Source organism: Pomacea canaliculata, linkage group LG7, assembly GCF_003073045.1.
Source record: "Pomacea canaliculata isolate SZHN2017 linkage group LG7, ASM307304v1, whole genome shotgun sequence".
In the NCBI taxonomy this organism is placed as follows: Eukaryota; Metazoa; Mollusca; class Gastropoda; order Architaenioglossa; family Ampullariidae; genus Pomacea; species Pomacea canaliculata.
Window position 1 is genome coordinate 5721733 of NC_037596.1, and position 14964 is coordinate 5736696.

The 14964-nt window shown below is 37.1% G+C and overlaps 1 protein-coding gene across 2 annotated transcripts; it reads right to left on the reverse strand.

Annotated features, from left to right (window-relative positions):
• Nucleotides 1-1120: 1120 nt before the first annotated feature.
• LOC112567842 (DDB1- and CUL4-associated factor 8-like) lies at nt 1121-14908 on the reverse strand. 2 transcript variants are annotated; one of them, XM_025244676.1, is made up of 14 exons: nt 14785-14908; nt 13161-14196; nt 10517-10626; nt 9138-9278; nt 8804-8898; nt 8564-8671; nt 7945-7972; nt 7578-7622; nt 7023-7086; nt 6330-6437; nt 6029-6159; nt 5549-5668; nt 4700-4816; nt 1121-3751 (listed from the first exon to the last, which is right to left on the reverse strand). In XM_025244676.1, exons 2-14 carry the CDS (start codon nt 14074-14076, stop codon nt 3644-3646), a joined length of 2091 nt encoding a protein of 696 aa, XP_025100461.1. In that variant the 5' UTR covers nt 14077-14196; nt 14785-14908; the 3' UTR covers nt 1121-3643. The 2 variants fall into 2 exon arrangements, with proteins under 2 accessions (XP_025100461.1, XP_025100460.1); XM_025244675.1 differs by having other exon boundaries at nt 1121-3754.
• Between the last annotated feature and the right edge of the window lie 56 nt (nt 14909-14964).

Consider the following 14964-nt stretch of genomic DNA (forward strand, 5'->3'; position numbering starts at 1 on the left):
TTTGTTTGGTTACTGCCTATTGTTATCAGTGATTTAACAGATGTCCTCAGTAAAGACACAATTTTTGGTAAAATAACAATTTTGTGACCTGAAAGCATGAATGACAATGATGTTAATAAAACAAACCCATACCAGTGCTTTCTAAGCAAGTCTTGATATTCACTGTGTAGTCCATCTTGCTCACTGGCAAAGGTCTGCTTAGCAACCATGGCTAGTTTGAAGTCCCTGTTTTTTGTGGGAAGATCAAGCTCTAGATTTGTTTTACAATGTTGTCACAGCAAAATGGATGTTCACTAGGTTTTAGTCGCAAAAACAAACCTGTTATGCAAGAGTATTTAGATGTTTATACCAATAGTTTTCACCCCACACTATTTGACTGCTTGGTGGTAGAAGCAGGGGCATAGAGCTGCGCAGTTTATAATTTTAAAAAACACCTTTGAAAATAGCAGAATACCACAAAAGATACCACAACACCAGCCTGTAACACTATCTTGTGTCAGTACAGTACAAATGAGTTGGTTTTTTTTTTGCAGTCTGAAACGCCAAGGTATCACAGACTTATGATGTCACAACTACTTAATCAAAGTGAAGCTTGCCCATTTCTTGGGAATTTTTAGTCAATTTATACTTCACTGTACAGGATTAACTTTTAAGAGCAACATTCTAACACCATTATGTTATACATGAACCACCACGATGCAGGCATTACACTGCACCTTGTATCCCATCTAAATTGCTAGTTGTACTACTATTGTGGTAGACATTTCTGCAGAGTTTGTACTTCAAGAATATGCTGATGCTCTTTTAGAGCAGGATGGTGTTTTTTTTTTAAATCTTAAAAGCCTATGCGATCTTTGTTCAAAAGATCAAGTAAATTCTGATGAAAGACTATTGTGGCTGTTGAATATAAGCAGTAGCTTTCATATTTTTAAGGTTTTTGTCATCTAAAGAGTAGCACTTACGTTCTGCATCCCACTAGCCTACAAAGCAAACCAAACCAAAGCAAACCAAAACTGCTCATTACTGTCAGTTATGACTGTAAGTTCTTCATAACGATGTCATTTGATAATAAAATTACAATGTGAAGTGCATACTGTCACAAATATTCGGAATAGCTTAAGCCATTTGATTTTTTATTTAATTCTCAAGCTGTTTTATAATAGGTCAAATTGAAAGAAACAGTTTTTAACAACACTTATTTGTATATACACATATCAATATAGCATCATGTACATATACAGAACATGCTTTCTCACTGACATTAGAAAGGAAACACAAATGCTGGCGTCGATCACACAAACTCCAACATGCTTCCATCATTGGCACTTCTTCAACTTCTGGATATTTTAAGTTTTCATATTCCCCAGCTATGAAAAAGCTTCCCAAAATTTTTGGGAGACTGGCGAAAAACCATCCTCCTGTCTTACCTCCCCCTCTTTCCAATCTAGAACTGATTTTATTTGCATGATATTACATGTTTTTCTTACAGCAAGTGCCATGGCTAGAGGAAGCCTGGTCAAATCACTGCAGACATTCATGATAATATTTGCCTTCTAAACTGCTGACAGTATTTTATTGTTAGGCTGCAGTCAATTCAGGGGAACCGGCCCCCTTACCTATCAAAGATGCTATTAAGAAATAATTCTTACAAGAAGACTCACCAATTAGATCTTTAATGTGACTGATTTACTAGAATAGAGAGTTGCTGTCAAACAGCTGGGCTAAATTCATTACATTAATACTGAGTAGACAATTTCTTTATCTTCACACAATCACATTTACATAAAGTAAACGACATGTACTGAACATAAAAATCTTTAGCAATTGAATACCAATTCTAGACTGTGCAAAATCACCATTCACTTAACATGGAATTTACTCAAAATGGAAAGCTGAAATTCAGAGCAGGGAACACTTTTTTTCCAATTCTTCTGCACCGACATAAAGCTACCTTCCTCAAGAAGAGATTAACCATAGCTGAACACTTTAACACAATGCCATTAGAATCTGTTCAAGGTGTGCTTTCATAAAATTCTTTACGGCATGTGATCTTATTTGTTAACTTTTTTATGGGAGCTCTCACAAAACGGTTTCTTTATGACACAATGCTGAGGACTTGTGTACAGATGACCCTGACACATGTAAAACATAATGTAAAGCATTGCCGTTTTACAATAAAAGGTTGTAGTTGTAGTATGATTTCTTCCCTATGCCTAAGCCATATTCTGGGAATAAGATGGCCTGAAAAGATCTCAACAGTAGCCTGTGGAATAGAATGCCACTAACCAAGACATCAAAAAGTGCAAATGGGGCTGGATAGGACACACCCTGCGCAAACCAGCTGACACCATTGCCAAGCATGCACTTGACTGGAACCCTCAGGGGAAGAGGAGAGTTGGGAGACCAAAGCAGACTTGGAAAAAACAAAAAACAGTAGAAAGTGAGGCAAAGGACATTGGAACCACATGGGCCCAACTGAAAGGGGCTGCCCAAAACCAGGTAAGCTGGCAAGGTCTTGTTGCAGCCCTGTTTTCCTCAAAAGAGCAACAAGGAATAAACTAAACTAATGATTTCCTCAAACCTTCTAAAAACTGAATGATCTACTAGCAACCAAAATCTTGCATGCAAAAATCTTTGCCTCAATTAAAGATTCAAAGACCTGCCTCTATAAACACTTTCAAAGATATAGAAGGTGAGAGAGGACTCCAAGGTTCACTAAATGTTGAGAGAAAATTATGCAACCTACATCTTTGAACTTGTTATGTCTTATGACCTCTGACAAAACATAGCTCATGATCTTGCTGGCAAGTAATCCTTACTTGCTTTGTATAAAAAAGGTTTTCATATTCTGATGCCAACATTATTTAACAAACTGCCCATAAAAATTCACTAGCTGCTGGTGAAAGATTTTGGAATCAACCTATGAAAATGCAGCCTGTGTTGTAATCTGAATCTCACATAGAAACATTCTGACACACCAACAAAAACAAATTTCCCTAAACAGTTTACAAAAACACCTCACACCATTCTTTTTCTTTTTAACATTCTTTGGGGGAAAAACTTGCACACAACATGTTACTGTAAATGTACAAGATCAATTTTCATATCACATCAAGTCTTGAAGTGGAAAAGCTATTATACTGGGGCAGCACATGCATCATCACTTTACCCCATGTAATGTCTTTTGTCAACCAAGTCATGAGAAAGGAGCACTGGCCTGCCACTTAACCCATTCATGCATGAACACATCCCCAATATTGTATAGTCTTGCCTCAAGGCCATCACAGTCTAAACTTTTGTCACTCATAACACCATTTGTGGACAAACAAATAGCCAAAAAAGTTGTCAGCACCAGTAGCAAATGAGTACACTGCACGGCCACCTGACAGACCAGTGGTAACTGACTAACAGAGTTGACATGAACGCAAATGCAAACTCTTTCACTAGACATCAAAACACATCTATCTTATCTAGCATGCCAAACTTTGTACATGTATTGTCTAGCAACTCCTGTACATACTATCTGGCCTCTTAGGCTGAATTTCATCCCACTCTGCCCCCATCCCCTACTGAAACCTGAACTCCATCCCATTTCTGTATCCCCTTCTGCCCACTCATTCCTTTCTGAAGCTTGATATGAGCATTATGAGGTATGGCACTGCATGCGGTCTGGCATGCCCTCGTCATCATCATTTGAATCAGAATCACTGTTGTCACTGGAGCTGGACACATCTTCCCCTTCCTGTCGCAGCTGCTTGAAGCCAAAAAATAAAAAAGCCACATTCAAGCACAATAAGCTAATTTCTGTCAGCAACATATAATGCATCTATTTCAATAGTAAGAAGAAAAAAAACAGTCATATTACTGATGTTACAGAGCAGTGGCAAGAGTCACACCTGCTGAATAATAGGTTGTTTTTTTTTAGATAGTAGAAGAGAAAAAGAGAAACAATATTATTAACTGTCACCAACAAGTGCTTCACTTCCCAAGGAAACAGCAGGTGGAGGGACACCACGTGTAGGACAGTGGAGGTGCATCTTCCTAGCAAGGTGTGTTCATTTTTTTGAGTATTTTGTATATTTTTTTTAATATTGACTTTTTCCTGTATTCTTTTTAAAGATATAGATATGTATAATTTTAATTAAATGTCAATAGGCACAATCTACGGGGCCAAGAGATGGGCCATGGAGTCAAGGAGATGGGCAGTGAGTGGTCCTGGCTGATGCCATGGATTATTCAAAGAGGTTTTCATGGAAGTTGTTTAGAGTTTGTTTCCTGGAGTATTTAGGCCAGGAAAGTGTGGTCATTTGTCTCCAAAAGCCAGAGCCAGTGCGTATAATGCCTGTTCCCCTAGAGGCGGTGTGTATAGAGTGGTCACTCATCCCCAAGAGGCAGCGCCACTTTGTGTTGCAGCGTCTATCCCCGAGTGGAAGAGTCTATGGTTTAAGAATTTGTGTACGTGTGGAAAAGATACACACATACACATTTGGATTCTGGAACATTCGTCCCCAGTGACTTTTATGTATGTATACAGAAAAATAATTTATCGTGTATTTTATATTATTTACTGTATCATAAATTTAGATGATATTAAATTTACAGTTGTTTTGTGAAGAAAAAGAACATGCAAATGTCTAGGCATCAACATATACGTGTCTGTGACAACTAATAAATCACTCAAAGAACTATCTCAACTGACCCTTCGTCTGGCTGAACGGCGGAAATGATGCATGATGTGCCACAGCATCTGGCCGTCAATCATCTCAGGTTCATGGCTTCTGTCCCTCTCTCGTTCTCGTTTGTTCTTTCTAGTTACCTACACACAAAATGTGACATCCATTGTATTCAAAAAACACACCTTAAACTTATGTAACTATTAAATGTCGAACAAAGGTCTCAGTCTACTGCTGCCCCTAAATATTATTAGATTTTATCCTAAGTAAATATAAAGAATATGCTCTTTTGATTTACGGTGTAGGGCCATTAAGCCGCAGTCCACTAATCTGCTTAAGCTGCACAAAATGCTTGGATCCCAATTTTTCTACACTATGGATCTACAGACCTGGACATGTCCTCTCAAACATTCGAGAAAGGTGTTGATTGTTGTCATTTTGGCATTTCAAATGCCTGTGATTGACATGCTACGCACTATTTTAATATAGTATTGTGCCATGTAACGTTACAAATAATAATTTCTTCATCCTCATCATCTGCAGGGGCCTGTCAAGCATTGTGTTGTATGAGTGTAATGCGTCATGCGTATGCAAGGTAAGTGTACCTTTATTATCTAACAAATTTATTATTAATTTCAAGACTGTTAATTAATCATGATTTAATATGCAGCATGCAATATCGCAATTGAGATTATGGCGCTACTTTCAAAATGGCAACTCGTGAGAACAAAATGGCAACACATGAGAAAGGATTGTTTTAAAAAACATTAATTTTTTTCATTTTTATTGCAACTTATGCATTATCAAGAAATAGTTAAGCCGCGGTTAAGCAGTCTGGACCCCAAACATCGCGGCTTAATGGCCCTACACTGTACCTTAGCAAGGCCGCTGAGATTTGTAGGTTGATGTGAGGTGGGTGCCCAGATCTTTACATCATGATCTAGGCCACTAGTAGCCAGAACAGGTGCAAAGGGATGAGGCTCCAAGCAATTAACCTGTCACAGATTATGCTGTTAAAGTGCTTGACAAATAACACCACATTCAAACATTTCTTATGGTGCCAGAGGTAACTTGCTTTTAGGCACTGTTCAAGTTAACATCCTTCATGAGTTACAGTCTGCATTGAATTGTAAGCAAAGGAAGCATTTTGCTAAACATATGGCTTGACATTTTCATGCAGTTGCACAGCCCCACACCCCACCCACTATCCATGTTGTATCATTCTATTAAATAAACTTTTCTTGTTTTTTTTCCATGGCTTAAGTATTATACATAGCTAACTGTTACCACTCCTTTAATTTCTACACATGTATACCATAAATGACATTCATTAGGATAGTAAACTAATGTCTTACCACACCGCAATCATCTGCTTCCATAAACTGAGCAATACGTTCTGTCTCCTTGTCCCATATGAAGACATGACCACAGTCGCTGCCACTCACAATGAATTCACTTCGCGGGCCATAGAAATTGACACCTTTTACTGCAGCATTGGGATAAGTACAAAGATATTAACAGCACAATTCTTGAGGGAATATCTATTATGTTGATGTTAGGAACTGTAAAGTCACATGCAAAGGAAACATGCAACAGACGCTAAAAATTCAATAACCTAATGCACTGTAAACAAATTATAACTTTAAGTTAACTAACCTGTAGCATTGTTACGATGTCCAATGTATCTGTGGATATGGCTGGCACCATCAGAATGACGGTTATCAAACAGATAGATGTCTTCATCATTGTAGCTGCCCAGAATCTCTATTCAGACACATGAAGTGGTGGTGATAAAATAAAAATTATATCTGTTTTTATATCTGTATATATGTATATAAAATATTAATGTATATTTGTTTAATTCTCTGCCACAACATGAGGGTCATGCTCTCAGTGCTAATCCATTATATAACAGCATGACTAGCTGCACAACAGTAAATGATAATATAATAACCAGACTGGAACTTGAGGTTTAACATAATGACAATGCTGCATACACATGCCACACTCAACCAGCAGTCCACAGCAGGCATAAACTGTACACAACATGTTTTAATTATTTTACATAAGCGCAATTTGCAGAAATGAGCTAAAACACCCTCACAGCTATTTCCTAAGGATTTTCAAAATGTTATATCCTGTAAGCAGTGAACAAGATGACTGTTAATATACAGTTTTAAAAAGTGGTGATACTCCATTTTATTTATTTATATGTGCAAACCAAAGTATTCCAAGCACAATAAAGGGATCATATTTGTAACATTTTCTGACTTTCTACAATGATTTCTACAAAAAAAATAAAATAAAATAACTGTGTGGAAATAATATCTTAGCAAGAAATGCACCTACCTGTGCCATTGTAGTTGTAGCATGCACAAGTTACGTTGGCTTTCACACTTACATGACTGTTTACCTGAAGACAAAGCACCACAGTGACATTCTTTGTATAGTCATTTTTTGTTACACTACTAGCTTTCCCCCCCTCTCTCTCACACACACACAACACATGCAAATTTTCTATTTACATAAAAAAAGTAAAAAGCAAATTACAATGAGAAACTATTGGTGGGGTAGGAGCTAAGGAAGAGCTACTTTCTCATTAAAATAGTACAGTTATTGAAATACATTTTCAATTTAGTTGAATGCAGCATGACTTATGGATGGTCTCTCATTTTATAAAACACCAGCTGGAAAATGAGACTACAATGTACGAAAATAGCAATATATTTAATCATGCATGTGCATTCAGAAACAGGTCATTAACTTAGCAATAAAATTAATGATCAACATACTAGTCAGTTAGTCAAAGGAAACTGACAGCATTCAAGAACATACCAAACGCACAGATTTCCATGCAAACTGAACAAGTTTTATATACCATTTTCATGGTAAGAAAATACTTACCAGATGCTCTGGACAAAACTTTTTAAGAACTCCTCCATTTACGCCCTGGAATGACAAATATGCATGATATAGTTATCAGCTAATATTTCTTTGAAATAGTTTGTTATTAGTTTTATTCAAAAGAATCTATTCTTAACACTTTAGCCATATGGATGCTTTATAAAAATTGTTAACTCTGGAGATTTTGACCTTATCAAGCTAATTTCATAAACTTCCACTATATCTACTTGCCTTGAAAATCAGTTTAATGCTAATAAATGCATCTGATTAAAGAACCTGTTTGATGGACAGAAACACACATTCGTCTCTATCATTTGCATGCACACACAGAGAAAGTAAGTGAGAGAATATTAAATTATTTTCTTACTTCAGCTATCTTTCGTTTGTCGTAGACTCTGGAAAAAGAAAAAGCGAGGAGAAAATGACCATAAGGTCTATTTCTCTGTTTATTGAGAAAATCCCAAAATTGCTTAATACCTTTGTACTCTTATTACAGCATGCATAAAAACATCTCTGGTCACACATACCTGAGCAACTAGTTACACAGATGCTCTCTCTCTCATTCATCATCACATCAGGGCTTCTGCTAAGGCTAAATTCTTAGGGGTCCCAGGGACCCCTTCTTCAGATTTTTAAGGGGTCCCTATTCTTCGCCCAAATTTGAATGGGACCCCATTGACGAAAATTGAAGGGGTCCTAAGAACTTTTAATGCGTACTATACGCAATTTTTTTTGTAAGCAGAAGCCCTGTCACATGGATGCAGTTTTCTCAATATGAGAAAAAGAGAAGCTACATGTATATCATGGATAAGTCTATATAACAACCAGAGTAACTACATATACAAGGAACCTCCCTAATTCACCTTGCATCCTTGGTTCCCAAACAAAACTTTCCATAAATACATCAAAATTCAAGCTCCTCACAAAATCCCAAAATACTAATAAAAGACTAAGACACTGCCTATAACTCTTTAGTAAAGACCTACCGGATATAATGGTCACGTCCCCCAGTGCAAAATTCATAAGAATTGACTGGATTTGAATGAATGGAGTAAAGTGCAACTTTGGTGTCATTTTCTTTTGTCACCACCAGCCTGTAACACATAAAATATCTTCATGATTAACATGAAAGCTGATAAAAATTTCTCTAACTCAGTCCACACTGTTTCAAAGTACCTATTCCAAGCACACAATCCGGAAGGAAAAATCTGGCTAGTGATACTCACTTGTGAGGTTTATCTTCTCGCAGGTCTATTTCATAGGTCAGAGCATCTTCCCCGCAGCTCAAAAACACATGTGGTGAGTCATATTCCAGTGCAAGCTGTTAAGAGAGAAAGACTTTTTTTGCAAATATGCACAGCATCACTAAATGTTGAATGAATATAAAATTACTCATTTACCTGCAAAATTTCTATGGACTAATCATTGTCACGACAGAATCCAAAGACACCAATCACCTAATAAAAAAACTACCCTCCTACATATTATTGGGAAACTTACAACCCATGCATACAGAAGTGTGCGTTTTCAAGAGTACAAACAAGCACTGTTTGAAAGTACCTTATGTGCAGCACCACGATGCTGGGCAAGACGCTTTGTGTTCTTGCATCTTCCAGTTAAAGATAACTCTGCCAATCGTACCTGACCATCACGAGCACAGCTCACTACATGACAGTCCCCACTAAAAGGCATGAACTTTGCCTGCAAACACAGATTTATCAAAAATATCATTTACATATATGTGTGTGTGTGTGTGAGTGAAACCCTTTTTTTTCTTTGCATGAATAAGATAAAGATCTCTTTTTGATACTATAATAATGCAAACATCTCTGTATTTCTTACATATAATAGGAAAGGCTTTGAGCAGTCTACTGAGTGGTAATCTTCCCAATCCAACTTCTAGAAGAAAACATCCTGGAAACAGACCGCTTCACATATCTGGGGCGCATTGTCAACAAAAAGCTCCAGACCTTTACCAACCGATGCTATACCATATTCTGGCAATAAGATGGCCTGAAAAGATCTCCAACAGCAGCCTGTTGAAAAGAACCAATCAGAACGTCACTAACCCAAACATAAAAAAGTGCAAATGGGGTTGGATAGTGCACACCCTGCACAAACCAGCTGACACCATTGCCAGGCTAGCACTTGACTGTAACCCTCAGGGGAAAAAGAGAGTTGGGAGACCAAAGCTGACTTGGAAAAGAACAGCAGAGAGTGGGGCAAAGAACGTAGAAACCACATGGGCCCAACTGATGGGGGCTGCCCAAAACCGGGTAAGCTGGCAAGGTCTTGTTGGGGCCCTATGCTTCTCAAAGAGTAACAAGGAATAAATAATAGGAAAGGCTTGGAAAAGCGATTAAATTTTAAAGAAATGACACCAGAAGCTTTTTCTGAACTGGACCATCTCACAAAGACAGGCACTTTCTAGAGTAAAAAATCTTAAAGCATTTTCTTTTAAAATAATTTCTCTTCATTTTTTAACAGCATGTCAGTAAATCATGAAAACTTGTTTCCTAGCTCACTTTTTCCATAATGGAGAACACTGCTGAATAAATCAAATCACTTTGTAAAGAATGTGCATTCAGTTGAACAATTTAGTTTGCAGTAACATATTGGCACTCTTCTGATGGATACAGGGGAATTCAGACAGCCCAGCCAATGATTTGGCAGGGAATAGGAGAGAAAAGACCCCAGATATGGCATCACAAAAAAGAATTTTAACCATAAATTATGTTACAAGAAATATATTTATGACAAGAAATAGCGATAATACTATTGGTAACACCAACAACTGAAGCAGTCATTTAAACATCACCTTTAGAAAACCAGCTTTTGTGCCTAAACTTATTCCAGTAATAATAATTGATCAAAGAATGCATTTAAATAGAGGGAACTCTGCTTTGACTTTTAAATATGGTTATTCGGCCTCCACAGACCTGAAAGACATTGCTGCGATGACCACTGTCATAGACTAGAGCTTTTCGGTTCCGTACCCAATTCCATAAGACAATGTGCAAGTCATCTGATCCACTTGCAAGAAGTGTACCTTAAGAGCAAAAAAGTCAAAATAAGTCAGAGCCGTCTCACGTGCTTATAAATATTTAACACATTTTTCATACAGATATTACACAATAAGAGAATTTTATACATCTCCATGACTATGAATCAATGCATGGATGTTTTAACTGCATTTTAAAAACTGCACACAGCTCTACATCAGGAATATCATAAAATAATGAAATGACATGTGGGATTGGATATACATTATAATGCTTTATAAGCATTAATAAAGCATCAAAATGTTGACATTAGATAACTCGGTAATTATACTTTCTACTGTTAATATCATGTTTTGTTGAATGTACTGCTGAATGCACACAAACTGAGCGTTAAGATTTTTATTTCATAAAATCTTTTCTGTTTATGCCTGACACATCTAGCCAACAAAATGGAAACTCCATCTGCATCTGCACTATTGTCGATGGCTAGCTAAATGGGAAAGTCTACTAAACCATGTCACTAACTAGCACAAGGGACATGGAAATATTTTTCTAGCATGCTTTCATAGCCTTCTGTACAAATTTTATTATTATTACAACTTATTTCATCAGTATCAACAAACTACCTTATCTGATGTAGTTTAAAGGTATTGATGTTTAAAATGCTCTGAGAAAAGTAACCTTTCCAAATATGTAACAATTTCTACAGAAAATAGACCTTGTTTCAGAAAATGAAAATTACATAGTGGTTTAGATAATGTAAATTTCCTTTTAACATTTCATGAAAAGATAATCAAAAACTATTTCAGCATGTCCACCGATTGTAATCTCAACTGGTCCATCAATCATCAATCATTGCACATGTATGCACGATTCACCAAGATGTCATGCACCATACAAATTTCACCAAGGCAACTTGCATTTAAAGAGGCACTACGCATGTGATAAGATGTGCTGAAAAGGCCATAAGCCAGAGCTATAGTCACATATTTAGCCAAATATACTGTGCTAGCAACAAGAGGAATGCAATATGAGCTGCTGCCAGCTAGCTGAGTGAGTCAGACTAAGAAACAGGATGCAAGATTAAGAAAACAATCCTGTTTGGCTTCTGGCTTATCACTAACAGTATGGTACATCATAAAATATCTTCTTCAAAGATCACTTTGCACACATTAAATAAGTACTTGTATTAGTATGATACATATTTTAATTAGCAAAACAATAAATCAAAGGAGGAGTGTTCAACAGCTGCATGTCTCATGGCACATATCTTATTTTCTCTTTGCCACATTCAATTATTCACCTTCATTGATCCTGCAGCTTTCACTTTTTACATGCAATAAAGAAAAATTCTAGATCAACATATGGTTGGATATATGAAATGGTGCATGATAGTTATTATTTGTTTAGAATATATTTGGAAAAAAGATGGCAGAAAGAAAAAACCTTAGTGACACTAATATCTTCTAAATTCTTAGGAAGTCAGCTTAGTAAGATGGTGCCCGAGTTTCATGCAATCAACTTGAAAATTAATTTTTTTCCGAAATAATAGTTTTGTCTTATTTATGTACAGTGCTCAAACAATACTAAGCTTTGGTGACATGAATAGCAATTTCTGATATCCCTCATTGATTTATCTCTTGACATGAGTTGGTTTGCCTTTAGGTCAGTGGTTCTCAAAGTGTGGTCCATGAACCACTTGTGGGCCACACATGTCAGGTGGTCCATGGCTAACAGTCATCAAGTGTCAGCAAAGTGATGTTTAACTCGCCAGATACTCTAAATAGTCCATACTGATTTAACACGAGTTTTAATTTTATCGATGACCAACTGCTCGTTCACATAAAATGCTTGCTTACCAAGTCTTGATGTCACAGCGAGAGCATTGTGTCATTTACCTTTAGAAACGCAGTGCTTTCCTTATATTTAATTTTTATGTGTAATTTGCGATGCAATTTTATATAAACTTATTACTATACTACTGTCACAAAAGTAAATTTAGTTTTGAATTGCAATGAAACAAATGTGGCAATTTAAATTTGAAATTCACAGTATAGAGTTATTTTAGGCCTTGGTGGTCAGCCCTATTTTTTACTTTAGATACCTGGTCTGTAGTCCAAAATATTTTGAGAACCACTGCTTTAGGTGGTCAGTTAATGTGCTCTTGGGTCAATTTGGTCTTGGGAGGGGTTAAAATGTGTACTGGGTCAAGGTACAAACAGATAAGTCTATTTTGTTTTAGGTCAATTTATCTAGTCCTTGTTAAGTTCTAAAAGCAGAATTTCAAATTGCTCAGAATGCTGCAAAAAAGCTTAAAATAATCTACAACCACCTCACTGCTAATTTTCCCATTTTAGCATTGTTGTTTTATTGTCAGTCAAACATATTTAGAATTGCCAAGCTGTCTACAGCTTGCTTTACCAAATCTCATAAAGAGATCTTAGTTTTAAACAATTTTCCTAGTAGTACCACAGCTCATGTCCATGTACTCATTATGATCAGAAAATTTTGTTGCATAACTTTTACTTAAGACTAGGCATATACAACATTTAATTTTGACAAGTTGATGATCTACACTCACCTATACGATTAAAATGCAAAGCATTGACACATCCTTCATGATACTCCATCCGGTACTGGAGCTTCAGTCGCTGAGTCATCTGCAGGGATCCCTGCACCTTCTCTCTGAAGCAGGATGGTGGAATGCGATTAGTCAGTCCTGTTTCACGCTTGCGTAAGTCATAGAGGGCACGCCATTTGTGTTTGGGCCATGGCTTGGCTGACATCTCTGTGTCTTCTTCACTTTGCGTGTCTGAGTCTTTCTTCTTGTCTGAAAGTCTTCCAGTCCTGCCTCTGCTCACACTGTCATCACTGTCTGAGTCAGAGTCACTACTGGAAGAAAGTCCATATTCCCTGTGTCTTTTACGCCTTGAGGACACATCTTTGACATCTTTACAATCATCTACCTCAACATCATCACCTACGGTAACATCTGTACCCGAACTTGTGACTAAATCTGCCATTTCCACTTCATCAGTGTCTTGTGTGTCGGTAGCTACATTACCATTATTTGGAGAAGAATCTGCATTATCCAGAAAAAATGAGATATCACCACTGTCCTCTGGCCTGACAGGGCTGTCTTCAGACTTAGTTTCACTCACCGACTCTGAATGTGACAGCGACAGGCCTGTGCTGTCAATGTAACACTCACTGACGCTGTCTCCACAGTCTGCATCTGAAGACAGCCCATCCCTAGTGCTGGTAGAGGGAGACTTCTCTACGTCAATGCCACTATCCTTCTTTTGGAGTTTACGATCCCCTTGAACTTCTGCTTGCTCTACACAGATAGATTCTCCATCAATGCTGCTGCTTGAGTCAGGCAGTTTATGTTCTTCATCTGAAGCTAAGGTTGTAGGTGGCACAAAATGATCTGTTTGTCCATCAAGCTCGTCACATATTGTCCCACCACAATCGGAAGTGCTCTGAGCTTCAGCCATTTCTAAATCCCAGAGATTTAAAAGCTTTCAAGTTGTTATCTTTTGTGAAATTATATTCAGAGTGTCGAAAACAGAAAAATCTGTCCTAATCATCTGGGACTAGTGTGGTTCTATGAAGACCTGCACAAATATTGAAAGAAATAACAGTCTAATAAATTGGACACTGGCAATACACAGCATAATACAAACAGCGCAAAGTCTATTTTCACACAGGATATTGCTCAAAGGATGTTAAGGATATGTCTATTATACCATGTTCGCACAAACATCTGTTTCAAGTACGCAAAATTCGTTATAGCTTACGAGTAATAAAAGGACTGTAGTAATATCTCAGACTCTAATAATTTATTAATATACGATCATAAAGCATACCTTACTTGTCAAAAATTTAGGATCGAATGCTGTAATTTTTTTTTTAACGAGTTTTTGAGTCTAACACAACTTTAAAGTAGTTCAACTGCAACGAACAAATATTTTATCGGCATTCAGCAAGAGGATAACTACGTTCCTCATCAAAATAACTACCGACCAAAATAAGGGACATTTGGAAACCTAGTAGAGGGTAGCCATTTTGGAAATGTTTACAGGGAAAACAAAACAAACTTCTCTTGTGATAAACAGCGCAGTGTCTGGTATCTCTTCATGCAGAGCATGAACACAGGAACTAAGGAAAGATTGGGTAAAAATTTACTAGACATGATGAAATACCTTTTTTAGTTCTGTTGTCCAGTTTACGCAAAAAATATCTAATGACGAGCTTCCCAAACTTCTGGATGCAGCTGGTCGTGTTTAGCTCTTCCCGTACCTTTGCAGCAAGCCTTGGTTCTGAAAGTTGATTGGCTTGTAAACAGTTGTTGTTGATCTTAAAAACGATCAAAATAATCATTT